This window comes from Castor canadensis, unplaced genomic scaffold (genome assembly GCF_047511655.1).
Source record: "Castor canadensis unplaced genomic scaffold, mCasCan1.hap1v2 HAP1_SCAFFOLD_88, whole genome shotgun sequence".
Lineage (NCBI taxonomy): Eukaryota > Metazoa > Chordata > Mammalia > Rodentia > Castoridae > Castor > Castor canadensis.
Window position 1 is genome coordinate 178,997 of NW_027395334.1, and position 26,771 is coordinate 205,767.

Genomic DNA, 26,771 nt, shown 5'->3' on the forward strand with positions numbered 1-26,771 from the left:
GGCAGGGGTTCAGCCATTCAACCCAACTGGGGGTCGAGCAGGTCCCCCTCACAGTGGGTGCTCAACAAACGCTTGCTGCGTCCTGGCACCCGGCGTGCGACCCGGCACACAGCAGGTGCCCAACGTGAAGGGCGAGGGGCCCATGGCCGCTCCGGTGCCGCTCAGCTCCCCCCACGTCAGGCACCCCAATAAATACTGGTCACCCCTTAACGATGCCTGGGCGCCCCGAAAACCCGACTCGATCTGCTCGGACCTGGACCTGTCATCGAGCCATACCGGGAGTCGCTGTGCCTGTCACACAGCAGGCACCTACTAAGCGCTCAGAGGCCCTGCTCCCACCCCCGCCCACCCCTTAAACAGTAGGCGCCGCATTAATGCGCGCGAGCGCTGAGCGGGGCGCGGGGTGCGGGGCGCGGGGCGCGGGGCTAGAGCTCGTCGCGGGCCGCGCTGTCCAGCGGCGACTGCAGCACGTCCGCGTTCTCGGCCTCGCGGCTGAGCGCCTGCTGCCGCCGCATCTTGTGGGACTTGGCGCGGTCCCAGTCGGTCTTCACGCGCTCGTCGTTCCACACGACCGAGGTCTCCGTGTCGCTCACGTAGCCGTCGTCCCCCGTGTAGTGCGTGGGGAACACGAGCAGCGGCTCCACGGAGAAGGCGCGCAGGTCGCGCGGGGAGAAGCGCGCTTTGTACTCGGACCTGCGGGGCGGGCGGCGTCAGCGCGGGACGGGGACCCGGCCGGCCCGCAGCTCCCCGGCCCCGGCCCGCGCGCCGCCCTTACACCGGGTGCTTGTCGAACATGACCGGCAGGAACTCGTCCACCGGCAGCATCTTGGCCAGCGGCCCCGCGGCCAGCAGCTTGCGGGCGCCCTGCAGGGAGATCACGTAGGCCAGCGTCCAGTACGAGTAGTCGGCCTGCACCAGGTTCCGCACGCGGGGCACGGCCTGCTCGGGCTGCTCCACCTGCATGCGCTTGCGGCCCACGTAGCTGCGGGTACAATCGGGGTCACCTGCCCGTCCCAGTGGGCACGGCGCGGGCCGCGGCTCCGGCTGGGCCTTCGGGCCCGGGGGGCAGCAGGTGCTGCGTGTTTGGGGCGCCAAGGGGGAGTTAGGGGTGCGGGGAGCAGGGGCACCGGGATGCTGAGGCTGCTCTGCGCTCGCGGGGCTGCGGGGCGCGGCCAGGAGGAAGGGGTGCAGCCCCGACCGGTCAGCAGCCGGGTCCACAGAACCGAGGCGGGGGCAAGGCCAGGAAGAGGGAAGGAGGGAGGGGGCGAAAGATGGCCTGACCCCAGAGCAGGGCCACGCCCCCAACCCTGACCACGCCCACCCCGCTGGCCACGCCCCCAGGCCCGGGCCCGGGGCTCTCGGCGCCCCACTCACATGAGGTCCCAGTCCAGGCCCTCCCGCTCCACGTCCCGCATGAGGTTCATCAGGCGCCTCTTGAAGAAGATCTCGAAGCGCAGGTCGTCCTCGAACACCAGGGATTTCTGCAGCCCACGGGCCACAACCTGAGGGAATGGCCGGCAGGTGACGGGGACCCGGCCCCAAGCTGGCTGAGCCCTGCACGCCTCCCCGCCCTCCACGGCGCCCTGGACTCCGCTGCCCGCCCCGCCAGGCCTGCCCGGCCTCAGGCCGCGGCTCAAATGCCCCCATGACCATCCCACGCCACGCGCTGAGGACACGCAGGAGCTCTGGGCGCCCCGTGACACACGACAGTCACCACTTTGTGTCTCCCTCCCGCTCCCATTTGCAGGTCGTCTTGGTGAACCTGCCATCCTCCACGCCTGCCCGAGGGTGTCCCTGTCAGCTGGGGACACTGAGGCCCAGGCCGGGCAGTGCCTGTCTTGCTCTCGGAGCTCCCCAGTCCACTGACAGGTGCTCGGGACAAACCAGAGGGTTCAGTCGCCGCAGCCACCAGGGCGGCCACCTGTCCCCACGCCGCTGGCCGAGAGCAAGGGGCCCACCTCCTTCCAGATGTTGTAGTGGCTGAGGAAGCACCCGAGCTCGCCCTTGGTGAGCGGCCGCCCGTGGTACGGGTCCCGGTAGCCCGGCAGCATCTGGATACCCAGGGCGTCCACCTGGCTGGTGTTCATGGCTCTGGGGGGAGAGGGGTCAGAAGAGCACCCCATCCACCGTCCTTCTGCCGCCAGCCCACAGTACTAGGCCTGCCTGGGTGCAGCTGGCCGGGGCACACTGAGGCACAACTGCCCCCTCCATGTCCGCACACACCCTGCGGTGTCTGCGCCCCATCCCCTCCTGTGCCCCTCCCCCACCCGTCCCGCCCCCCGCCCCGCTCACTTGCCGTCCACCGCGTCCACCAGGCGGCACTTGATCTCCTGTTCCCACAGGGCGCGCAGCATGCGCTCCCGCCGGTCCTTTCGCCTCTGCAGGTTGATCATGAAGACCTGCGGGACACGGACGCCACCTCGCTGGGGCCCTGGGACGGGGGTCCTCGGCCCCCACCTCCCCCAGGGAAGCCAGCCCACCTCGTCGAAGCCCATCTTGTCGGGGGTCTTGGTGGGCGCAGAGATGAAGCGGGAGAGCTCCACGGGCGGGTGTTTCACTGCGGGCAGAGAAGCCAGGGATGCTTGAGGTCACCTCCCCATATTCCCGCTGTCCCCCACAGTGCTGGTCCCCCACAGACACCTACCTCGGGCCCTGTAGTATTCTGGCTTCTCCTGGAACACCCTCCTCCCCCCCTTACACCCTCAGCTATGACACCTTGGGGACACGGGGGTCCCCACACCACCCTGGACTGGGTCGGGCATCTCTGCTGGACTCCACCAACCCAGCCTTGCTCTTCTCGGTCTGACCCCAAGTCTCCCCCTCCGTGAGCCCCCTTCAGAGGACATGGGGTCTGTTAGCGAGGCCCAGTGCCCAACACAGGGCTTGGTACACAGTGGGTGGTCAGTAACTGCTCACAGCATGAACAAAGAATTGATGGTCAGCTGGTTGGGGGGCCTTGCCTTTCCTCAACCACAAAGCGTGCTAATAAACTCGGGTTTCACTGAGATACCAGAAGATCAGCCAGGGTGCCGCAGATGGACTGTCCCCCCAAAAAAAGCTATGCTCAGGACCTCAGTGTGACCTTGTGGGGAAACAGGCTCCTTACAGGGTGGGGTGCGGAGATGGAGACATGAGGTACCCTCTGAATGCAGCCTCTTTGGTTCCAAGACTGACACAGTGATTAGAAAAATAAAAATACAGACCAGAGGCGTGGCTCGAGCAAAGTGTCTGCCATGCAGGGTGGGACCTGGACAGACCCCCAATAAAAACACCACCAGGCACTGGTGGCTCACGGCTGTAATCCCTGCTACTCAGGTGGCAGAGATGAGGAAGATCGCAGTTTGAAACCAGCCCGGGCAAATAGTTCTCAAGACCCTATCCTGAAAAAACCCATCACAAAAAAGGGCTGATGGAGGGGCTCAATGTGAAGGCCCTGAGTTCAAACCCCAGCACCACAAAAAACCCGAAACAAAAGAAAAACGGGACACTCAGGCCTGGCAGCGCCCCCACCGTGGGTGGGTCACCTTGCATGTCACTGGTGCCATTGTGGGGAAAGATAACGAGTCCAGCAGATGACAGAGGACGGACGGGCAGCTCCGGGCCTGCACTTTCTCTGCCCGGTCTGACTGTTCTCTCCTTGTTAAAACTGCAATGAGGAGCGGCCACTTGCACTGGGTCCTGAGTCCAGAGGTGACTACAGTGGCTGTGCGTCCAGACACCATGGCCACATCAAGGAAGGGACTGACACCCGCAGACTTCAGTGGCCACGGAGGTCCTGGGGCTGATCCCCAAGAAAAACTGTGTTTAACTGAGCCTTTCCAGCTGAATTTCCTGAGGCTAACGCAACAAGCGTCCGGTGCGCGAAGGACTCACCCATGACCTCCAGCTGCACGTGCAGGAAGCTCTCGGCCTCGTCCTGGAGCGAGCTGTGGGCGCGCAGCGGCACGGGGAGGAAGCCGTACGCCTCCTTGTTGCACACGTACATCTGCACCTCTGCACCAGCGAACAGGGGTGGTCAGGCCGGGCGCTGATGGCCACCTTGGACGGGTGGCGCTGGAGCCCGGCCACAGGCCACAGCGGATCCGGGGTGGCCTGGCTGGTGGTCACACCTGGGACCCCAGGGCTCAGGATCACAGGTTCCAGGCAGCCTAGGTGCACAGTGAGGCCCAGGCTCCAAGTACAACCACAGAACCCCCACGCCTGGGTTTGGGGGACTCAGACATAAATCTCAAACTCTGTTCACAGCTGCGAAATACTGTTCTTCTGAGTTTTCACTGCAACCAATTTTAAAAATGTAAGAATTGCTCCTTGGCTGGTGGAGTGGTTCAGGTGGTAGAGACCTGCCTAGCAAGCCCTGAGTTCAAACCCCAATGCTGCCAAGTCAACAAAAAAAATTGTTCTTTCTTTGAGGCCACAGACAGAAGTGGCCCAGTGTGACTTCTGCTTCGGGGTGTCACAAGACAGTGCACGGCCCCCCCTTTTTCTTTAAATTGTTTTATTCCTAATTCCAGCTGCTCCCCCCCACCCCCACCCCATCAGGTTTCACTTCGGGTTTTCAGTGGCCCACAGTGAACTGTACTGTGAAACTGTTTCGTGGAAAACTCCAGAAATAATTTAGAATTTTTTTTTTTGGTGCGGGGGATCGAATCAGGGCCTCCCCTGTGCTGTGCTGGGGGAACACGTGCGGCCTCTCTGCCTGTGGAGGTAATTTTCAGAGTAGGAAGTACACTGCTGAAATCGTCCTGTCACGCTGACAGGTCTGGACGAGTGTACCACGCAGAGCTGGGTACCAGTGCGTTTCAGGAATCCTCTCCAGAAGGGGGGCGATGCTTACAATTCTCACGGGCTCAGTCGGGTGCTGGTGGCCACGCCTGTGACCCCAGCTACCTGGGAGGCTGAGATTAAGAGGATCACCCCCAAAAATAAAAACAATAAAAAAGTAAGATGGGCTCAACCACAGAAACTGGGAGAAGACGGAAAAGCGTCAGGATGGAGATCAGTCCGCGACCAGGTCCGAGGCAAATGGCACCCTGAGCGCCTGGATGCAGCCGTTCCTGAAGCGGGCCCCGCATCCCACTGATTTGGTTCCTGCCCAGCGTGGCCCCCTGGGGACGTCAGACCCCGCTCCTCCTCACCTGCCTGCTTACAGGAGAAGGCGAAGACGATGATGTCGTCAAAGGACCAGGTGTAGTCGGGGTGCGGCGGGTAGAAGGCCAGGCTCCGGGAGGCGGCCTTGCGCAGGTCGATGAGGAAGGTGGAGTGCACCATGGGCACGGGGAAGCAGCCCCGGCGCTCCCGCTTGCGGATGGGGATGTAGGCGGGCGTGCGGCGGTAGTAACCCTGTGAGGAGGGGAACCCGGGAGGACAAGTCTAGGGCAGCCGAGGCGGCCTGGCTGCACCCCAGGGCCTCCAGGAGCCATGGCGGACACCAAAGGGCCACCCGCAGACCCCCATGCAGCACGGGAAGAGGCCTCTCCAACGTGGGCCCCCGGCACACAGAAATGTGACAGGCCCGAGGGACCTCAGGAAAGCTTATGTATCTGAGCGTGGGGCTGCCTCCTCTCTCCTGTGCCCCGGGTACATGTCGGCAAATCACGTTTAGATTTCCACAGCTATTTGAAGAAATAAGAGCACTACGTGCTTCACTTGAAAACGGTAAATTTGAGTGGGCACCGGTGGCTCGCGCCTGTCATTCCAGCTACTCAGGAGGCAGAGGTCAGGAGGATCACAGTTCGAGGCCAACCCGGGCAAACAGTTCTCGAGACCCTATCGCAAAACACCCATCACAAAAAAATGGCTCAAGATGTAGGCCCTGAGTTCAAACCCCAGTGCAGCAAAAAAAAAAAAAAGTGAATTTACGTTGTATGAATCTCAGTTCTCTGAAATAGAAAGATGGCTGGGGTGCTCAGTGGTGAGCACTGGCCTAGCACATGCAAGGCCTGGGGTTCCCCCAGCAGCACCCCAAAGAAAATCCAGCAGGACACAGGGCAGCACTGGTTCCCCCTCTTCAAGCTTTGCCTGGAACCCCAGACTCAACCCTGGGGGTGGGACATGCAACCCAGCCTGGCCAATCAGAGCCTTGCACTTCCCTGGCTTCCTAACTGGCTCAGGAGAGGGGAGGAGGCTGGAGAGGAGCCAATCAGCGTGGGCTCCGAGCAGCCTGAGGATGAGGTCACTTCTGGATCCAGCCAGGCCTGAGCTCGGCCCCAACACCCCCCTGCCCCTGCCTGCACACAGACAGGTCAGGTCCTCCGGTTTGGAGAAGATGGCCCTGGACCCTCCTCGGCAGCCTTGTCAAGGTGACTCTGGCCGGGCCCCCACTTTCCAGGTCCTAGCCTACCTGGGACGTCATTCCACACCAGAAGTTGGAGTAGGCAGCCCGGGAGTCCAGCATGGGCGCCACCACCGTCTTGTTCTCTGCGATGAGCAGACTCAGCATGTCGGGGTTGGTGATTAGGTTGTCAGCGTCCACAAACTGCAAGACAGACACAGGCCATCAGCGTGGCCGGCAAGCGTGGTCAGTCACATCTCAGAAGAACTGGGGCCAAGACCAGGGCCGTGGGGTGATGAGGACATTGGCGGCCCCACTGTGCCCTCAGGAATGAGCCACGTGGCCAGGCACCAGTGCTCACATCTGTAATCTCAGCTGCTTGGGAGGCTGAGATGGGGAGGATCACAGTTAGAGGCCAGCCTGGACAAATGGTCCTGGAGATCCCATTTCCAAAATAACCAGAGCAAAAGGGACTGGAGGGGTGGCTCCAGCCACAGAGCACCTGCCAAAGAATGAGCCATATGGCCAGGTGTGATGGCGCTCACCTGTGACCCGGGCACTCGGGAGGCAGAGGTAGGAGGATCAAGGTCTGAGGCCAGCCCTCAGTGCAAATGCAAGACCCACCCGAAAAATAACACAGCAAAAGCACTGCTGGCATAGCTCACGGGCAGAATGCCTGCCCGTCCAGCACAAGGGCTGGAGTTCGAACCCTGGTACGGCCAAAAGAAAAAATATAACGTGTTGCTACCCAGGTGTGCACGGCCGTGTGTACTCGGGCATTCCTGAGTCACTGGCGAGGTCGTCGGGCAGGGCGAGCCCAGTCCCCAGTACTATGGTTCTGGGGTGCTGAGTGTCCCCAGAGTTCACGTGGTTCAGCTGCCAGCCCAGGGGTGATGTTGGGCGTGGCAGGACCTTTAAGAGGCGGGGCCCGGGGAGGTGATGAGGTCACTGGGGCGGAGCCATGGAAGGGATTAATGCGGTTCTCCAGCACCTTGGTTACTTCCTGCAGGATGGGTTGTCACAAGAACAAAACTGGCCCCTTCCTGACTCTCCGGCTTCCTGTGTCACCCTGTGACTTCCTCAGCAAGTGCCCCGCCACTGTGGTGACACCAGTGGCCACGCACAGGGCACCAGATCTTGAACTCTGAGCGCAATAAACCTTTCTGTATAAAGTTCCCAGCTCAGGCATTTCCTTACAGCAACGCAAATGGACTAGGAGCACCATAAACCAGTCACCAACGCTTTCCACGGGGCGGGTGACAGGAGAGACTATGGCTTGTTTCACACACAAAATTATTGAACGTATTGCAAAAGCTGGTGCTAGGGCCTCGGCTCTGACCCCAGTGCTCAGAAGGTGAGTTCCAGGCCGGCCTGAGCTGTGCGGCGAGGACCCAGTCCCCAACCCAAGGGCTGGAGTCGCTCGGTGTGGGCGCCAGGCAGCCCCGATTTCACCCCAGCAAAACTGTATAAACCCACACTTGGGTTGTGTGAACACAAATTCCCATCCCCAGGACGTATCATCGTGTCTGCGAAATGTCCCCAGATCCAAAACAACCACTCCCTCGCGATTCGGGTAAGTCTGCACAGCCTGGACTAGGAAGGCGTTTTAGGTTTTTTTTTCATGCACCTGGTCCACAGCTATGCTCTCTGCAGTACTTTTAGAGTGTGGACCGACAGCCACAAACAACAAAACCTGAATCCCGTTGTCACTGGGGACAGGACAGAGTTCCCACGTGGCAAGCCTGGCTGGGCAGAGCAGCCGAGCCTGGGACAAGCTTCACACCACGTGCCCCGGGATGTCAGAATCTGTGAGCTTTGCATATATGCAGGATAGCTGGAGAAGCCTGGCGGTTCCCCCAAAAATAAAACACAGACGCCGCACGTTGCCCAGTTCCTGAGCATATAAACCCAAGCTGGAGGGGGACACGAACCCAAGTGTCCCTCAGTGCAACGGAATATTACTCGGCCATGAAAAGCAAACCGCCCGTCTCTGCTACAACGTGGACACACCTTGAAAACGTGACACTGAGTGACAGAGCCAGACACAGAGGGCACACAGCGCGTGACCCGTTGATAGGAAACGTCCAGAACTGCAAACCCACGGGACAGGAAGACGAGTGGGGGCTCGGGGATGGACGATTCTGGACCCAAACAGAGGGGGAGGTCACACAGCCTCGCCACGGCGCCAAGGCCACTGCACTGTGCACTATAAAGTGATTAATGTCACGATGTGCAAATTGCACCTCAATGAAATCGAACAGCCCCAAACGGGTTCCCTGGAGGTGACGTTAGGTTTGCTTTTTTAAGCTTATTTTTTTCTTTACATTTTCTCCAGCAAATAAGTTTCACAGCTTGTGTAAAAAGAAGCAAAATAAAGCACGGTGACCTTTACAATGTGACACCAAGGACTGCATGCTCCAATTTGGCTCCGAGTCCCAGGTTACAGGACAGGCGATTGTCCACCAGGAGCCAGTGGTGGCTCCTGTCCCTGTCACTGAGTTCCACAGGAACTCAGTGTCCTCCTGTCCTCATGCCCCCAGTGCTGCCATCACAGGCACAAAACCCAGGTGGTCCAGGAGGGAGAACCCCAGCTCCTCCCTGACACAGCTGTGTCCCCTCCTTCTGAGCCTCGGTTTCCCCCCTGCCCTGCCCTTGGCCTCCCGGACACTGACCAGGATGTAGTCTGCCCACATGTCGCGGGCGGACTTCAGGGCCGCCTGGCGCAACTTCATGACGTGTTCATAGCGAGAGTCGGACCAGTGTTTGGGGCCCTCCTCGTCCGGGTAGGACCTGCAAGGACACAGCGGTGAGGTGACACGACAAGGGGCCTGGAGCGGAGGCTGGGACAGAGGGACATGGAGGACAGGCCGCGGGTCCCCGGCTGGCGCGGCTCAGGCAAATGCCGGAGCGCAGAAAGCCGGACACTGAGAGGCGGGAGAAAAGCTCCGAGTGACCATCGAGACCCCCGACGTGGAGGGACAGCGGACAGGACGAGAACTGGAGGCAGAGGAACTCGGACGCTCAGAGGGCGCAGGCAGCAGGGCGTCCGTCTTCGGGGGAGCTGAGCGGAGGGGACGAAGCAGGAGGTGACCGTGGGCAAAGGTCAGGCCGGAGGCCCGTGGCCGATCTGCAGTCAGCACGTCGCGTCCCCGGCTGAGGTCCGGCCCTGACCAGGACCACACAGGCCATGGAGGACATGTCACAGACACAGAGGTCACCTGCCGCTCACCTGGGCTCCTCCGCAGGCCGCCACTCTACGGAATGGTACAGGTCCTTCACGGCCACCAGCCACTCCCGCAGCACCGCGGATGTGTTGTCCACGTTGTGGTCGGTGGCCACCCTGCGGGCACAGTGCCCGTCAGAACGGTTGAGGGGACCAGAAGGACGGAGCCCCAGCTCGGCGACCGGGCTCCATATCCTCCTCCTGCCAGCTCCGCAGACTGGACAAGGCGTGCCTCAGTTTCCCCACTGGGAACAGGCTGCAGTTTGCTGGGCACCCAGTGAGTGTGGCTTGGGATGTTAGTGGGTTTCATTCCTAGGATTTTATATCTCACTCAGCATCGACGGCACGCAACTTAGCAACTTTGCAGAAACCCCACCCCACCTGCCTTCATCCCTTTCCACCAGCGATCACCGCGGGCTGCGATCACTCATTCATTCGACAAACGCTCGCTCAGCACCACCTGCGTGCTTGGGACCGTGCAGAGTGGGGACGATCGGTCCCGAACTCATTCTCCAGATAAAGGTAAGTCCACAAGCCTGGCACCAGCGACGACGACGACGACAACGCTGTACCGAGCAGTGGTCACCGGCTCGAGCCCCCACAAGGGTGGTTAACCTTCAAAGACGACCCCAAACACCCCCTTTCCACCGGAGGACGCTGAGGCCTCGGGGCTCTGCCCTCCCTTGTGGCCCCCGGGACCCGGCCATTCCGGCGGGGACAGTGCAGGTGACAGTGCTGGGGGCAGCAGGGGGCACCAGGGAGACCTGGTGAGGACCCTGTGGACCCAGATGGGGGGACACACGGGGGACCCACGGGGCCCCGCGGCCTCACCACAGCGCCGTGCGCTCCCGCGGGTGGCGCAGCCGCTCCAGGGCGCCGAGCGTGGCGGGCAGCGCCGGAGCCGCGTTCCGGGCCAACAGCGCCACGAGCACGCGCGGCGCCTGCAGCGGCGACTCCGGGCTCCAGCGCTCCTCGGGGAAGTAGGCGGCGGCGCCGCGCGGGCCGGACGGAGGCGGCGGCGCCAACAGCAGCAACAGCAGCGGGAACAGCAGCGACCTCGGGAGCGCGGACGCCCCCCGCCGCCGGCTTCCGCGCCCGGCCGCCGCCATCGCGCCACGCGTCGCCTTTAAGCCGCTTTTCTGCCGGCGGACGCGGGCCGCGCCTTAAAGGGGGTCAGCGGTCATCCGGGTCCCGCCCTGACGCCCGATTTAAAGGGGAGGAGCGCGCTTGGCGTGAAGTGAACGCGCCTCCCAGGCCTCACCTCCCGACGCCTTGAAGAGCCAGGGCGCCACTTACCCTCCGACAACACAGGCCCGCCCCTCGTGACGTCAGCTCGCAGGCCCGCCTCAGACGCCCCGCCCCCGTCCCGCCTTAAAGGCATAGAGAGCTCTGAACGCGGACTTGGCCTGCTGCCTTCCAGCATGTCCAATGTCTGTGCGTGTTAGATTTAGAAGGACGGGGCTGGTTAGGAACAAAAAACCCGAGCCTCACTTTCCTTGTCTGCAGCACAGATGTCGCCGCCGGGGTGGCTAAGCATCAAGACCCTGCCGTGCACAAAGCAGCTTGCCCTTCTGTAAAATGACGTCATGGAGACCTCCTTGGGGGACGTGATGGTAGAGGACCAGTGTCACGTGCTTTCTGATCCATGTGTTTGCATCAGTTTTAAGATTGTGTTTTTGTCGGGCGCGGCCTGGCACCCTTGTAATCCCAGCTACTTGGGAGGCTGAGATCTGGAGGGCTGCGATTCGAGGCCAGCCTGAGCAAACAGTTCTGAAGACTTCACCTCCAAATTAACCAGAGCAAAATGCACTGGAGGTGTGGCTCAAGTGGTAGAGCGCCTGCTTTGCAGGTGAGGAGCCTTGAGTTCAAACCTCCGTCCCACCAAAAACAATTAAAAAGTCACCATAATAAAAAGGTAAAGACAAGTTTGCACTCTGGATTCGGTGGGGAAAGAGCTTGCATGTTAAGAGAAATAAGGTGACAAGATGTTCTTTCCTTATCTGGAAGATTTAGGTCAGAGGCAGAGAACTTTCTGGAAGGGGCGGGGTGACTAATTCACCCTTGTTGCCAGGATTGACATCTGCAGCCCACCCTAGGCAGCCCAGGAGGCGGGAAGGCTTTGTTCCTTTGTTTTCGTTCCTTTGGCGGCGCTGGGGTTTGAACTTGGGGCGTGGCGCTTGTGAGACGGGCGCTGTACCGCTGAGCCACGCCTCCTGTCCAGAGGCTCACGGCTCAGCCACGCCCCCTTCCCCTGCGCTCACGACTTGGCCACGCCCCCGTGCAGCTCTTAGCCACGCCCCTCAGTGCTGCGCAAACTCAAAGGCGCAGCGGGAGTGTCAGCTCACTCTTGGGACAGGCCGGATGCTTGGGGTCACCTCCGTGCAGGGTCCAGGCTCCCCGAATTGGCCAGGGACACTCGGGGATCCCCGGACGCCCTCGCTCGGAAGCAGCTGGGCCGGCCGTGACGGAGGAGCCGCAGCCTCCCGGAAGAGATGGCTTCCTGTCCTGGCGGGGACAGGGACAGGGACAGCTGCTCTCCCAGCAGGGAATCTGGCACCTCGTCAGGATGGGGGCGGGGTGCGGTTCAGGGCCGGTCTCAGCAACAACCCGCAAAATAAGAGTTGAGCCAGTAAGCAAACCCCAAAAGCTCACAGCAAGCTGAGAATAATATTTACTACCCTAAATATGCAAGATTACTAGTTCTCAATAACAAAAGGAGGGGCTGGTGGCGTAGCTCAAGTGGTAGAGCCCTGTCCAGCAAACGTGAGGCCCTGAGTTCAAACCCCGGTACCCCCTGTCCCCCCAAAGTCACCAACAGCCAGTTAGTTTAAGTTCAATGTCATCCAAGCAGTTCAAAATAAAGCTGATAAAAATGTAAAGCTAGAGCAATGAGTTGCGTGCATCGAGGTGACATCCCCGGTGTTTGCTAAGGGCTTGCAGAAAATGCACAAACCCTGCTGGGCAGGTGCAGCTTGGGTGGATCCCAGGTGGGTCATTGTCCCACGGAAGTGACAACGGTCAGGGCGAGGACTGGTCTCCAAATGTTCCAGGAGGAGGCTGAGGCCGGGTCAGGTCAACACTGAGCCTCAGTTTCCCCAGCTGTAAAACAGCAAACATCAGAAAGACATGGGACTGAGCCACAAGGTACCCAGGCAGGAGGGGGGGCAGGACAGGAGGGCAGGTCCTCCAACAGCAGCCAAGGAGAACACTTGCTGGACACAGGTGTGGGGCCCGGGGACCATCCTGTTTTTATTGGTTTGGTTATGGTTTTGGGGGACAGGGTCTCACTCCTGCCTTGTCTTCCCACCTATTGGGATGTCAGACATGGCCACCATGTCCTTTCAATGTTGAAATGACAAATGCAGCTGCTGGGTACCCTGACTTATCCATCAGTGTCCACGGGGACTGACTCCTGTCCCTTCTGTGTCATGGCCAGTGCCGCACAGAGTCAGGTCCTCACCTGCTCCATCCTGGTCCCACGGGGCCTCTGAGCAGTCAGCCCGAGACTCGTGGTCAGCACCGAGTGCCTTTCTCAATTCTGAAATAAGGCAGAAACCCTTTTGCATCTGGTGAGTCCAGACAGATGTCCCTCACAGGAGCCTCTCCCCTGCTGTGCCAGGGGTGGACACGGCCAGGGACCCTGCATCTCCCCCAGCCACCATCCCCACATCACAAATCCATGGAGAGACCCCTCCCCCAGGAGAACTCAGCAAGGTCACCTTGGTCAACCCCCATGACTGTCACTTGAGACCCTGCACCCTCCAACCTCCTTGCCATGCCCTGTGCCCCAGCTGCAGTTACTCGTCATGGTCACAGGCATTGACTCAGCAGTGAACTGACCATGCTGGAGGGACAGGGATGTTCCCAGAACTACTTCCCAGCCCTGAAGGGCTCCCCCAAATCTGAGAACTGCTGGCGACTCCATGCCAGCCCGGAGAACCCTGGGGAGTGGTTGTTAAATGAATACATGTAAAACTCCATCCCTGGTTTACAGATTTTGCCTCCTTTTCTCACCCTAAGAACTCCTACAGTACCCTCAAAGCCTCACTCCAATGCCCCCGCCTTCAGGGAGCCCCCATCACTGTCCACCCAGAATCCCTCTGTCCTGGCCCTGACCTGAGGTCAAAATGCAAGTGCTCACAGGAAATGGGGTCCTGGTGGTGCTTGGTACCCACAGCCAGGGAGGCCAGGCTCCCCAGGCAGGCAGCTCACCTCGGTCAATCCTCTGCAGCAAGGCCTCCCGAACGACATCCTGGTAGATGCCCTCGGTGGTCAAGGCCTGGTTGCCCACGGCCAGGACGTCCCCCTCGACGTCAGGCAGCGCCTAGAAGCACACGTTAGGGTTGGGCTGGAGGGCAGGACCTCCACAGATCCTCGAGGTCCACCCTGAGCTGCTGGACGCCTCAGGCCTCAGTTTCCTGATCTGTAAAATGGCCTCCCTGACCCGCACTCACGAGGGTCTTGTGGGAATTAATTAACCAGGTTAACAGTGACACGCGCTCATCATGGCCCCAGTCCGTGTGCTGGACATGAGTGGAGAGGTAGATTGCTCAGGTCACGAAGAATGGCTTAGTGTCACCGTCACAAGGACAGCTGAGCTCCCCACCGAGGGATAAGGTGGACTGTCCACCTCCCCAACTTAAGGAACAATCTTCCATTCTTTGTAAATGACCGGACCTCAGGCACTCTGCTGTGGCATCACAGGGGAAGGACAAAAATCATCCATTGCTTGCAGAGAACACAATGGACCCGCTTCCCTGTGCTGACCCCTTAGATCTGTGTCAGAGCCTCAGCCGCCCCGGCTCCCCCCAGTGCTAGGCAAGCGCTCTCCACCTTGCGTCTCGGGCCGAGCTGGCTCAGCACGAAGGGCAGGAAGATCCCCAGCAGCCAGCTCCGCGTGCTCCTCCACCGCGCCGACTCACTGTCCGAGGTGAACTTCTGCAGGACACACGGGGACCTGTCCAGCGGCCAGCACAGCATTCGGCCCATCGTGCCCTCCCCGAGGCAGGCCTCACCTTCAGCACACGCCCCCTGACTCTCTCCAGCTGCAGGGTGGCCTGGTCACAGTCCAGGGCCGAGGTCAGGCACTCGTCGGCCAGCTGCAGGAAGGTGGTCACCGCGTCGGCCATGAGCTGTGGAGCAGGCGCTGCTGTGAGCCCCAGAACCTGCATGTCCTGACCTCTCGGCCCCCCCAGCCTCCTCCACCTTCTCCCAGCAGAGAACAGCTGTCCTCCCCTGGGGCTTGGTGCCCAGTCGGGGACAGAGTTCAGCCACCGTACAACATGGCCTGCAGAACACTTTGTTTCCCTCCTCTGTCAGGCCCGTTCTCTGCCCCGCCACAGCTGTCCCTGGCAGCCGTGCACACAGGGCATCCAGTCCTCAGACCAGCCCCAGCACCACAGCAAGGCTCTGCCCACCTGCCCGTCTCTCCTCTCTCTGTTCAGCTGTCCTGTGAAATGCAAGCCCTTCAAGGCTTGTGGCTCCCTCTTCCTTCCCCACACAGTCCCAGCTTGGAGGTCCCCAGCCAAGCCTGGACTCTCCTTGAGGACTCCATGGCCATGCTGCTCACGGGTCCAGCAGGGAGGTCCAGCTGGGTCTTTGTCCCCTCCCTGGTCTGCCGGCACACGCTCAGTGGAGGCTACCCTCTCGCCTGGCCTCCTCCCGCCTCCGCTCACCCTCACCTGCTGTGCGAGATCCTGCACCCCAAACACCAGGCTCTGCGTCCCCAAGAAGCCAAAGGGTGCCCCCAGCTGCCCCAGGCGTCCCCGGCTGCGCTCGGCTTCCCGGTAGCACACATGCATCAGCTCTGGGTCCCACGGCATTTCCCCGAACTCGTAAACCTGTCCCCAAGCAGTCAGGTGGGAAAACACATCAGCTAAGACAAGGACAAGGTCCCTACACGATGACAAAACAAATGCTAAAGGAAGCCATGCTGCCTCAGCTGTCACAAACTCAGAGAGAGTGACCATGACATGCAGTCAGTAAGTGAGAAACACAGAAAATGTTGCTGGCACAACTGAGAGGACAAGTGTCCCCTCTCTGTCACCGTGGGAGGCATGGGCTTGTCCTGTCCTGGCTGCTGGGACTCTGCTGGCATTTTTTTTTTTTTTTTTTTTTGCAGTGCCGGGGATGAACCCCAGGCTTTGGTGGCAGTGAAGACTCCATGGCGGTCCTCAATAAGTGAAAAGCAGCCAGGGACAAACATCAGTGATGGTCACACCGAGCGCGGCCCTGCTCACCTCCCCGCGCAGCCGTGCGCCCGAGCTCCCGCGCAGACGGCCGCACAGGCGGTCCACGCCCCGGGCCAGCAGGCTCCGCACCGCGTCCAGCGTGGCGTCCACGGAACTCAGCAGCGCCTGCGTGACCCGGGGCAGCTGCGTGTCCACCTTCCCGCGCAGGCAGGACTCCAGCGGGCCCTGGATGTCCGCTGAAAGGACAAAAAAACCCAGCCTGGGGTCAACTCTGCAAGGCAGCTGCAGACCGAGGGTGGCGGGGACCCTGGGCTCAGCAGGGAGATGTGGACAGACGCCACCCTCTCCTACCACGCTTCGCAGGTATGGAAACTGGGGACAGCTCAAAGGTGCACGCCAGGGAGGCAGAGCGGATTCGAACCCGCGTGAGAACCCTGAGCGCTTAGAAGCCACCCTAGTCCACCGGGCTCCTGTCTCCACCCTACCCCACCCAGCCTCACCCAGCCTCACCCTGCTCGCTCTCTAAGCCTCAACCTCCAGGCCCCGCCCACCAAACATGTAGACCACGCCCCTTCTCTTTACGGCTCCGCCCACTGCCTTCTTGTATCCTAGGCCCTGGATCCCGCCCCTACCAACAACTTTTCTCCGCTCTGGCCCTTGGCCCCGCCCCACCTGTCCAGTGCCCGCCCCTCCCCCGCCATGCCTCTCCCCAACTGTCATGACATCCCCCCAGCTAGGCCCCTACGTGTCTCTCTTGGTCCATCCCTGTCCAGCCAGGCCCCGCCCCATTCGGACTCCATCCTTCCACCTAGGCCCCGCCCCTTCTGCCCTGGCCCCGCCCCCCCCAGCCATGTTCCCTCTCGGCTGTCCCGACTCCACACCGCAGTCAGGCCCCGCCCCATCTATCCTGGCTCCGCCCTCCCCACCATACCCCGCCCCGTCTGTCCTGACCCCGCCCCCGCCCAGGCCCCGCCCCATTTCCTGACTCCACCCTTCCAGCCAGGCTCCGCCCCATCTCCCTGATCCCGCCCCGTCCGTCCCGGCCCCGCCCTCCCCGGAGAGGCCCCACCCTGCCTCTGGCCCCGCCCCTTCCTGATCAGGTCCCGCCCCTCCCGGGCTCACCCCGCAGCCTGTGGGCCGCGCGCGTGCGCAGCTGCAGGATGTGGTCGGCGTCCGGGCGGATCGTCCGTTCCAGCGCCGCCATGAGCTCGTCCTTCTCGGGCTGGAAGGCGCGGATCCCCGCGGAGGCCCCGGCCAGGACGGCGGCGTACACGGCGTCCAGCAGCTGCCGGGCCGGTCCATGGGGCGCCGCGGGGGGGACAGGGGCGCGGTCAGGTGACAGTCGCGGCGCAGGGGGCCCCCGCCGTCCCGCCGTCCTCCCGCCGCGCCCACCTCGGTCCAGGCCCAGGCCCGGGCGCGGCCCGCACCGCGCAGGCCCCGCAGCGTCCGCGCGCGCAAGTCCGGCAGCAGCTCCCGCATCAGCAGCGCGGTCAGCACCTGCGGGAGAGGGCGGTGGGCGCCGGTCCCCAACCCGGGTCCCGGCCGGCCTGGCGGGCACTGACCTCCGCGTCCGAGCCCAGCGTCGCGTCGTCGTCCCCAAAGTGGCCTCGATGCTGCCGGTGGAGGCGGACGGCGTCCAGGAAGGCGCGGGCGGCCGGGGCCTGGCTGCGCTGCAGGACTGAGGGGGGCTCCTCAGTGCCCGCTGCCCATCGGGGAGGAGGCCGGGAGCACCCCAAGTCTCCCGGCCGCTGGACCTTTGCATCAGCAAAGCCAGCACCCGTCCAGAGGTGCACTTAGAAGGGACCCCGCACACGGCCACCCTGCAGCCCCTCCTGGTGGCCACCGTTGTGCAGTCACCAGCCTGCACAACTGTATGTGTCCATCCCATCCCTCTTCTTCTCCTGGCTGACCCCTCACCCTTCCCAGCTGCAACACCCCCTCCTCCAGGAAGCCCTCTGTGACTCCTCCAGACTGAGCTCCCACGGGACACTGTGTCCTGTTGCTGTCACAGTCCTCATACCTGCCTGCTGTCCCCACTGTGATCTTCTCCAACAACCCATTTTATGGACAAGGAAATGGAGGGTTCGCCTTCGCCCAGGGACCCACCTGTGCCCCGAAGCCGGATGCCACCCTGCAGGGCCAGCCTCCAGGCCCGCTGCACCTCTGCGCTGGCCGCCGAGAAGCAGAGGGGCCGGCGGAAGGGGTGCTGGAGGAACAGGGGGAAGCTCACGGGGACCTCCCCGAGGGGGTCGGGCTCCTCCTGGGCGGGGTCCCCTGCAAAGCAGGTCAGGTCGTTGTCACCCATTCTGCGAGAGGCCCCACAGCGACACCGGCAGGCACTGTTGGTGGCCATGCTCGGGTGGGGAGGCAAGCATGAGGCACTCACTGTCGCACATGCACAGCGCTGGGAAGAGTCGCAGTGTGGGGACCCCAGACTGACCTGAGGACACCGGGCAGAGCGCGTCCAGGAGGCGCAGGAAGTCCCTCAGGGAGGTCAGCAGCGTGAACCCCGTCAGGGCGGTGGAGCCCAGGGGGCGGCCCCCCTTCTCATATTCCTGTCAGACAATGAGCTTGAGACAGGGGTGACAGGATGGGGGACGCCGGGGGACCCATCCCTCCCTGGGCTGGGCGGGCCCCATGGCCTCTCTGAGAAAGTTCTCACGTCCTCAGAGCCCCAGGCAGCTCCATTAGCACCCCACTTCCCAGGTGTGGAAACTGAGTCCCGGGCCTCGAGGGACCCCTCGCTACACCGAACGCTCTGCCCTGCCTCAGTTTACCCACCCGACCCAGCAGGGCATGGGAGGAGATGCCACCCGTCTGACCCTGGCTCACCTCCCTGTGGCTGAAGCACTCCAGGCGGCCGTCCCCGCGCAGCACGCAGAACACGGGCTGCCACCGCGGCGGGCGGCCACGCAGCTGCGACAGTGGCCCTCGGTGCTCACGGACTCGAGGCAGCTTCTGCAGGGGAAGCCAGGGCGGGGTGAGGGCAGGTTAGGGGTCTCCATCACCTGGACGCCTCAGGCTGCGACCAGGACCCACCAAACACAGGCGTTCAGCTCTGTGGTGGAGCCAGGAGCTGGTGCCTCACGCCTGTAATCCCAGCTATTTGGGAGGCTGAAGTCAGGAGGATCACAGTTTGAGGCCAGCTGGAACAAATAGGTCTCACGACCCGATTTCCAAAATAACCAGAGCAAAAAGAACTGGGTGTGTGGCTCAAGTGGTAGAGCACCTGCTTTGCAACTGCAAAGCCTTGAGTTCATACCCCACTCCCACCAAAAAAAAAAAAAAAAAATGGGGCTGAGGTCTTGCTATGTTGCTCAGGCTGGTCTTGAACTCTTGTGTTCAAGCGATCCTTCTGCCTCTGGAGTAGCTGGGACTAGATTTTTTCCCCTTTCTTTTTTTGGCAGTACCGGGGTTTGAACTCAGGGCCTAGCACTTGTCGGGCAGACTCTGTACCACTGGCTCCATGCCCCAGGCCGGCAACCACTTTCTGTGCTCCTACTAAGCGCACGCAGCCCATGGGGGAAGGGGAGTCAAGACTAGGCCTGGTCCTCGCAGGCAATCCGGGAGGGCTTCCTGGGAGAAGCCGCAGTGCATGGATTTGCAGAAGGCACCACACTGCCAGGTTTGGCGTCCAGGGATCTGCCGGGTCCCTGGGTGCCACGCAGCCCCCGCCTTTCCCAACTCCAGGGTTTTAGCATAGGCTGCACCCCTGCGGGACCCCCTTCCTCAAATCCACCTCCTGCCCTGTCCAGCCCCAGTCCCTGCCGCCTGTCCCCCTGTCCTCTTCTCAGAAATCACCCTCACCGGTTTGGGCACATCCCCCATCAGGCCGTGACCTCACATGCCTGGCAGTGGGCGTTTGTCAAGGGACAGTAATTGCAGGTCGCTAATCTCGGGGTGGGGAGCCCCCAGCAGCACCCACCTTGCTGCGGAGTAGTTGGCACCTGGCTGGCTCCTGGGGACTGCACTCCTGGGAGATCTGCCTGAGGACCGTGGCCGCCAGCTGGCCACGGTAGCAAGGCAGGAAGGTCTCCAGCAGGGTGTCCACCTCACCTGCGGTGATAGGGCAGGGCAGGGACAGTGAGGAGGTGCTGCAGCCCTGGGCGCCTGCTGGGAACCACCCGCAAGCTCCTATTTTACCCTTGGGAAGCTGCCCCAGGAAAAGTGCCCTGAAGCCAGTTCTCCTTGTATCTCCACCCGTGTGGGAGCCCAGCGGCCGGCTTAACCTATAACCTCTGTGCGGTGACTGCGTTTGCAAAGCGCACAGGGTGGTGGCTTGCATGATGGCCACCCGTGTCCCCACACCCACAGCCCCTCCGGCCCTCTGTGGACATTTTCAAATGCTTTCAGAAGCCCTGCCCCAAAAGAGGGAGTTTTCTGGGGAGATGCAAGCTCTGTACCCTGAGTTGGGAGAGAAAGTTCCCTGACAGGTGTGCACTTGACCATAGGTAAACCGTACTTCCTATAGAGGCTGAGCCAGGAGGGTCTGGAGCTTGAGGCCAGCATGGGCTGCACAGTGGGACCTTATCTCAGAACAATAACAAAAATAGAGGCGGGGAAAGGTGGGGGAGGGGGGCAAAATGACCCAAACAATGTACGCACGTGAATAAATGAATAATAAAATTTTTTTAAAAAATAGAAATAAAAAAACACACAGAAATTAACAGAAAGGGCTTTCCTCATCCCTCCTGGAATAAGGACTTAATGGCTGGCATCTAGCAGCCACTCTGTGGTAGGAGATGACTTGGGCACAGATGCCTGTTCTTCAGATGAGAGATGGGGCCCAGAGGGGAAGCCACCCACACAAGGGCACGCAGCAAGCCAGAGCAGTGCCTGATTCTGGGGACAGGTCACAGGCCTCTCCACATTGGACTTCCCTATCCAGAATGTCCTTCCCACATCTCCTGTCACCTCCACCACACACCCTCCTGTAGTCCTGCATGGCCACCAACCCCTGGGGACAGCCACCTGCCCCATCCCTCTCCATCCAGCTGCATTTGTCCTTCCTGAGCTGCTCAGTGGCCACCTCCCCTGTCCACAGGACCCAGCACAGACCTCCAGGGCCGCCCTGAGCAGAGGGCCTGGTGGGCTGGGGACGCTGGCCCCAGGTCCCCTCTGAAATCCCGGTGCAGAAGCGTCTAAATGAGGACCTTTCCAGCCTGGTGCACTCTGCAGCTTTGCCCCTCCCTCACCTCTCACTTGTCTCTGCTGCTGCTCGTCCAGGGCGCTGGAGGGCCGCGCCCCCATCCTGGCAGGGACACCGTCTGTCCGTCCGTCCGTCTGTCCGCCTGTCCTGAGACCTCTTGGGCTCTGCTTGGGAGAGCGGTGGGCACGAGGGCTGGGTCAGGGTGTGGTGTCGCCCCGTCCCGCCCCTGCCACCACCTGTCCCGAGGGACAGCCCACCGGCTGGCAGTTTCCGTGGGGAACCCGGGGCGCCCCGGGGGAGGTTGAGGTGCAGGAGAAAAACGTCTCAGTTGAGCAACGCGGTGGCTGAGCCTGAGACCCGGGGGTTCGAGGACGGATTGGGGTGCTCGTGCACAGTACCCACTGGCAGTTCTGGGGGGACCCCCCTCCCTGCGCCCTCCACCCCGCTGCACCGACCCGTGCTGGGGGAACCTGGATCCCTTCCTAGTGGACGACCCCAGGCGGTGACACAGCCGCACAGTCGCTCCCCAGGTGACCCTGGTCAGCGCTGGGGTCTCAGAGGAAGAGGGCTCTGGAGAGGAGGAGTGGAGACTTGGGGCACCTGAAATTTCACCCCCAAATCCTTCCACGTGCCCCAACCTCTGACCAATCACCCCTGAGCCACCCCTTCATCTCCAGCACACCCCCAACCCTCATGCTGGTTTCTTTGTGCGTTCGGCCTCCTGTACCACCCTCCTGGGCGCCATCTGTCAAAGCACCCCAGGACCTTTGCATGGACGGTCATATATGCAGCTGGGACCGCCCTTCCCATAGCCTCCCGTGCCTGCGCTGTGGCCTGGACACCGATCCCCTCTGTGCCTCTGGACTGGGTCAGCCTTCAGGGTTTGCTGAGTGAACAACTGAGTAAAAGAAGGCAGGGAGTCTGTTCTCGCCAGGCTCTCACAGGCTTTCTCAGGAGGTGGGCAGTGAGTCCTGCTTTGCCCTTCAGCCAAGGTGATGGGCGGGGCCCTGAAGACCTCTGAAGGCTGCTGGCCACTTTTGGGGGGTCAGAGGCTCTGGCTGGTGAAGCAGTGTGGCCCCCCAAGCCCCCCCCCCCCGCTGCTACACAGACTGTGCGACAAGTGTCTAGGGTGAATTTCATCCTTCTGGGCCACTGGCCGGGACATCTGGCACCATGACTGGAGCACAAGCAGCCACCTTGGACCATGAGACAATAGCACAGCAATCACATCCCTCTCAGGAGAAAGAGTGACTCCCCTCAGGCAGGGCCCTCACATGGCATCCTGATGTCCGTCTCACCTTCCTTCCCTTCTCAGCCCCTGCCCTAGCCTGTGTCCACAGCACTGGGGGAGAGGGCCGCAGACACCTGCAGTAGTCCAGGTCCCCAGCTGCACCATCCTCTGTCCCCTCCAAGCTCCCACTTCCTCTCTCTCCTACCCCAGGGACCATGGGGCTGGACGGTGAAGGAAGCTGCACCCTGTGTGGTTCCACTTCCTCCTTCCGCAGTTGCCTCCACGTGAAGGTTTCAATTCCCCCTTTGCCCCCGCCTGTGGATGCTTCCTGGGGATGCCCCCACCCCCCAAATTCCCCCAAGCTTGCACGGGGTTGAGCAGCTCCCGTGTGCCCAGTCCTCCCCGCTGGGGTCTCTGGGCCCCACATGAGCAGGGCACCTGGGAAGCAAAGGTACTGCAGTCAGGCAGAAGTTAAGGACGCAGCTGACTTTGCTGCCACACCGTCAGGCTGTGGCGGTGTGACAAGTGTCTCTGGTGAATCCCCTCCCCTCCCTCTTCCAGTGGATAGGGTGTGGACACGATGGCTGGAGCACAAGCAACCACCTTGGACCAGGTGGACTCCATCTGACAGTGGTGCTGCAGTGTTATAGGAGCTGGAGTCCTGTGTGTGCAGTCAGAGCTCAGCTCCGGGGTTGGACTGTGTCCCCCGGAAAGGACAGGTGCACCCTGGAGCCTCAGGACATGACCTCGATTGGAACAACGCTCTTTACGGCTAGTACTCAGTAAGGATGTCGAGATGAAGTCATTGTAGGGTTGGCGTGGCTCTAAGCACAGTGACAGCTGTCCCTCAGGGACAGAGGGAGACGGCCATGAGAGTCTCCAGGCCCAGGACACCAAGCTAAGCAGCTGCAGAAGCCAGGAGGGGCTGGGGTGGGACCTGGACCAGGGCCAACTCTGCCCACGCTTGGACTGGACAAGCAGGACTTGCTTTTGGTTTGGTTTTGTTTTTTAGCTCAGGCCCCTTGCTTGCTGGGCAGGCGCTGCACAGCTTGACCCCCAGCCTCAATCTGAAGCCACCCAGTGTGGCGGGAGGGCCACCCACCCAGGGCTGCGGGGGGCACAGCGGGGACCCAGGGCAGTGGCCACCAAGGATGAGGAGTCGGGAAGACTTCCAGCCACACGCCTTTAATATCCAGGTGGCCCAGCGCCTGGCCTGTGGTCGAGTCCCCCGGGGACTGCGGGTGGCCGCCCCAGGCTACAAGGTGGAGTGCTTCTCGAAGGGCACGGTGAGGAGGCGCGCGGCCGCCTCGTCCAGGAACCAGCAGAGCTTCCCGGTGTGCGGCCGCACGCGCGCGGCGGGCAGCGGGGCTCCGTCCCGCTCCTCCAGGATGCGCTGCGGGGAGAGGGGCGGTGAGGCCGCTGGCCCGGCGCCCCGCAACTCGCGGGGACCCCACGGGTGCCCGAAAGGCGCCTCAGGGAACCGACCCCGTCTCACCCCCTCCCCTACACTGAGCTGAACGGGAAGGCGTTGTGACGTCACTGAGCCTGACGTCATCGTGTCGTGACGCCATCCCTTGGGTGAATCTGGGCCGAACTCTCAGTGCTTCTGCCCCTGGAGCATTTTGGGGTTTGGAGTCTCAGCGTGGTGGCGCCGTTCTCGTCTGTCTCAGGGCCCTTCCTCCGCCACCCGTGACTGTGACACCGGCCGGACCTGGTCAGCGAGGACCCGGCACTGGTGCCGACCCGCTCTGCCGCCGTTCCTGGCTCTGTCCGCAGACGATGCTCCAACGGGCCAGCAAAACTTTACTCGTGTTCACTGAGCTTGGAGTGCTACACACGTCCACAGATTTCCCCAAACAGCTAAAAAGTGAAAACACTCTAGCAGGGTAGGAGGGCAGTGACGGCTCAGGGGTACAGAGCCTCGCAAGGACAAAGCCCTGAGTGCAAATCCTAGCACCACAGAAAAAAAGTTGGGCTTGGGGTTGTGGCTCACGCCTAGAGCTCACCTGCCCAGGGAGCACGAGACCCGGAGTTCAAAACCCAGTACACCAAAAGAAAAAACACCCACACTCCTAGGAGCCTGGGCAGTGGCTCCAGGCCCTGGTCCACTCCAGCCGGGATCGTGAGGTGACTATGCGGCCTGTGCACTCGAGGAATGGCAGGTCCCGGGGCTGGGTCTCAGCAGCTCCTGCTGAGGGCTCTGCACCCACGGACATACTCAGAGAAACTGGGCTCCGTGTGGTACTGTCTCAGGTCATAGGAGGGACTGAGCATTGTGGACGCAGGAATCCTGGGTCCACCCTGAGCAAGGCCTGATCCCGGCAGCCAGACCCAATCCTGCCTGTCTCTGTGCGACACGGGCCTGGGACCCACGTGACTCGGGACGAAAGTGTGAATCACCTGCCCTGCGTCTCACCAAGTGACCCTCCCCTCAGGGACTCACCTGGTGGCCCCTCCCCCAACGATAGGAAAGGTGAGGCCACTGGGGCCACTGCCAGCCTCTCCCCAGCCCGCACCAACACTGAGCCGCCTCCCGAGGACCTCTGGGTCCCACGGCTTGGGGGGAAAGCACGATTTACCTCTTTGTTTATCTGTTTGTGTAACTACTTGTTCTGAATCAGGGCGTTGCGGTGCAGCTCGGGCCGGCTCGGATCCCCCACCCCAAGCGTTACGGAGTGATCCACACAAACACCAGGTCCTGCACAGCAGGGCCTGACCACTTCTGTCCCCACAGTCCACACCCCTCACCTTCAGGACAGCTGCCTTGCCTTCTCCAGTGGCCACAAATACGACGGTTCGGGCTGCATTCAGCACGGGAAGCGTCAGGGTGACACGCTGTGGTGGTGGCTTTGGAGAGTCACTGATGGGGGCCACGATCTTCTCTTGCTCCTGAGGGAGGAAGGCCAGGGGCTAGGCACGCGCTGCGCCGCTGAGCCTCCCCAGCCCAGGTCTGTGGTTTCACGTGGGTAAACTGAGGCTCATGGGTCTGGTTTGCCTCTCACCTCCAGGAGGGGGTGACCTGGGAACAGCGAGCAGGTGTGGCCATCGGGACCCACGCCCAGGATGAGCAGGTCGAACACTGGGATGGTGTCTCCTTGGAAGGCCTGGTAGGGAGAGAAGATGGGTGAGAGGTGCCAGGCGAGGGGCTCAGGGGACAGAGTCAGCTGTCAGAAGACGTGCGGGTTCCGCTGTGTGGAGCAGGTGCCATTTCTCTGTCCCTGTCCAGCAATGCTACAGTGTGGCAGTTGGGACTCCTGGGCCATCACATCGTATCAAGACAAGACGTCCAGGGCCGTCTAGACATGACAAAGCCTGCGGGGCCATGCACAGAAGGGACCTGAGCATCTGGAGGGTCCTGGAGCCGGTCCCCCTGTGGATGCCCAGCAAAGACCAAGAAATTTTTGGTTCTTTGGGGCAGGGGCTCGCCTGGAACCCGAGACCCTCCCGTGCACTGGGGTCACAGGCGAGGCCATCACACTGGGTTCTGCCAAAGGGACTCACAGGTCTGGGGGTTCAGGTAACCCCAAGAAACGAGCCCCGGGTCCACCCACCTGCCTCAGCTTGGCGGCGTAGTCCTCGGCCGCCGCCTCCACGGGCAGCTCGGGGTCAATGGTGAGCACCTGGTCGGCGGGGACCGGCAGCCTGGGGAGCAGGTGCGTCTGCAGGGCGGGGGAGAGTCAGCGAGGGCCGCCGGGTACAGACAGGGAGACTGAGGCACGGGAGGCCACGGAGCGCCCGCGCTTCGTCTGAGCCTCAGTTTACCAGTCTGTAAGACACAGAGAGTCCCGATCCGTGGGCACCAGAGTCCACGGCAGGGAGCATGCAGTGAAGGCCCGGGACCACAGACCCCGGCGTGGCTGCGGAGCGCACCTGTGCGCCGGGAACCCCCTGGGCCTTCGACATGCGGTCCCTCTGCACCCGCCGCCCAGGGAGAACATCAGGTGGTGGGCGTGGCCTTGCGGCGGCCCCGGAGCCGAACTTCGGCGGTGGGCGTGGCCTTGCGGCGGCCCCAGAGCCGAACTTCGGCGGTGGGCGTGGCCTTGCGGCGGCCCCAGAGCCGAACTTCGGCGGTGGGCGTGGCCTTGCGACAGCCCCAGAGCCGAACTTCGGCGGTGGGCGTGGCCTTGCGGCGGCCCCAGACCCGAACTTCGGCGGTGGGCGTGGCCTTGCCGACGGCGCCCACAGCCGAGCACCGAGGTGGGCGTGGCCTGGACGGCGGCCCCCAACGACTGAAGTTCGGCGGTGGGCGTGGCCTTGCCGGCATGACCCTCGGCGGCCCCCGTAGCGCTCACCCGGTAGAGGCCGTATGTGCTCTCGGGGTGCTCGAAAGGCACGAGGCGCTCGTCGCAGAAGCCCAGCGTCCAGCGCGCGAGGTTGGTGGATCCGGCGGGGGCGGCGGCAGCGGGCAGGTCGCGGGACAGCATGGAGACGAGGCTACCGCCCGACAGGCCAAGCGCGAAGCGGGCGCGGGCCCCTTCCAGGCAGCACGCAGCCCGCTGCACCACCAGCTGCGCCAGCGACGCGCCCAGCTCCTGCGGGCTCGAGAAGACCGAGATGAGGCCGGGGGCCGGCGCGGCCATGGCGACGGCGGGGCGGTGGAAGCGCAGTGCGCCTGCGCGAAGGGTGAGGGCGCCGGTCGGGTCCGCCGTGCACATGCGCAGTACCTAAGTGAAGCAGGCGCAGGGCCGGGCAGCTCTTGCAGCCCC

The 26,771-nt window shown here is 62.3% G+C and overlaps 3 protein-coding genes across 4 annotated transcripts; all 3 read right to left on the reverse strand.

The window, feature by feature from the left end:
- Nucleotides 1–401: 401 nt before the first annotated feature.
- Nucleotides 402–10,757, reverse strand: LOC141420286 (procollagen galactosyltransferase 1). Its single transcript, XM_074064565.1, has 12 exons — nt 10,326–10,757; nt 9,501–9,611; nt 8,944–9,061; nt 6,341–6,475; nt 5,136–5,340; nt 3,874–3,993; nt 2,481–2,557; nt 2,293–2,399; nt 1,959–2,091; nt 1,375–1,502; nt 776–982; nt 402–693 (listed from the first exon to the last, which is right to left on the reverse strand). Exons 1-12 carry the CDS (start codon nt 10,601–10,603, stop codon nt 426–428), a joined length of 1,887 nt encoding a protein of 628 aa, XP_073920666.1. The 5' UTR covers nt 10,604–10,757; the 3' UTR covers nt 402–425.
- A 1,390-nt stretch (nt 10,758–12,147) lies between these two features.
- LOC141420287 (protein Niban 3-like) lies at nt 12,148–22,338 on the reverse strand. The gene is made up of 16 exons (XM_074064566.1): nt 22,133–22,338; nt 20,881–20,998; nt 19,611–19,741; nt 18,518–18,643; nt 18,126–18,240; nt 17,792–17,959; nt 17,248–17,363; nt 17,078–17,182; nt 16,808–16,970; nt 15,734–15,921; nt 15,176–15,334; nt 14,510–14,626; nt 14,328–14,432; nt 13,707–13,818; nt 12,955–13,032; nt 12,148–12,593 (listed from the first exon to the last, which is right to left on the reverse strand). Exons 1-16 carry the CDS (start codon nt 22,280–22,282, stop codon nt 12,568–12,570), a joined length of 1,977 nt encoding a protein of 658 aa, XP_073920667.1. The 5' UTR covers nt 22,283–22,338; the 3' UTR covers nt 12,148–12,567.
- An 896-nt stretch (nt 22,339–23,234) lies between these two features.
- On the reverse strand, nt 23,235–26,679 carry LOC141420277 (6-phosphogluconolactonase). 2 transcript variants are annotated; one of them, XM_074064543.1, is made up of 6 exons: nt 26,358–26,679; nt 25,617–25,724; nt 25,068–25,169; nt 24,814–24,954; nt 23,421–23,458; nt 23,235–23,363 (listed from the first exon to the last, which is right to left on the reverse strand). In XM_074064543.1, exons 1-6 carry the CDS (start codon nt 26,643–26,645, stop codon nt 23,321–23,323), a joined length of 720 nt encoding a protein of 239 aa, XP_073920644.1. In that variant the 5' UTR covers nt 26,646–26,679; the 3' UTR covers nt 23,235–23,320. The 2 variants fall into 2 exon arrangements, with proteins under 2 accessions (XP_073920644.1, XP_073920643.1); XM_074064542.1 differs by having other exon boundaries at nt 23,235–23,458.
- Nucleotides 26,680–26,771: the final 92 nt, after the last annotated feature.

Bases quoted from the DNA above. Each gene is read 5' to 3' on its own strand.
- LOC141420286 (XM_074064565.1), bottom strand. From the start codon at position 10,603: ATGGCGGCGGCCGGGCGCGGAAGCCGGCGGCGGGGGGCGTCCGCGCTC. The intron at 9,062-9,500 runs GTGAGCGGCAGG...GTGTCCTTGCAG, and splicing joins CGGCCTGCGGAGGAGCCCAG to GTCCTACCCGGACGAGGAGG. The intron at 2,558-3,873 runs GTGAGTCCTTCG...CTCTGCCCGCAG, and splicing joins CGTGCAGCTGGAGGTCATGG to TGAAACACCCGCCCGTGGAG.
- LOC141420287 (XM_074064566.1), bottom strand. From the start codon at position 22,282: ATGGTCCCTGGGGTAGGAGAGAGAGGAAGTGGGAGCTTGGAGGGGACA. The intron at 16,971-17,077 runs GTGGGCGCGGCG...CCGGCCCGGCAG, and splicing joins GGGCCTGGGCCTGGACCGAG to CTGCTGGACGCCGTGTACGC. The intron at 14,433-14,509 runs GTGAGGCCTGCC...TGTGTCCTGCAG, and splicing joins TCAGGGGGCGTGTGCTGAAG to AAGTTCACCTCGGACAGTGA.
- LOC141420277 (XM_074064542.1), bottom strand. From the start codon at position 26,645: ATGGCCGCGCCGGCCCCCGGCCTCATCTCGGTCTTCTCGAGCCCGCAG. The intron at 25,170-25,616 runs GTGGGTGGACCC...TCTCCCTACCAG, and splicing joins ACGCCGCCAAGCTGAGGCAG to GCCTTCCAAGGAGACACCAT. The intron at 24,955-25,067 runs GTGAGAGGCAAA...TTCCTCCCTCAG, and splicing joins CAGGTCACCCCCTCCTGGAG to GAGCAAGAGAAGATCGTGGC.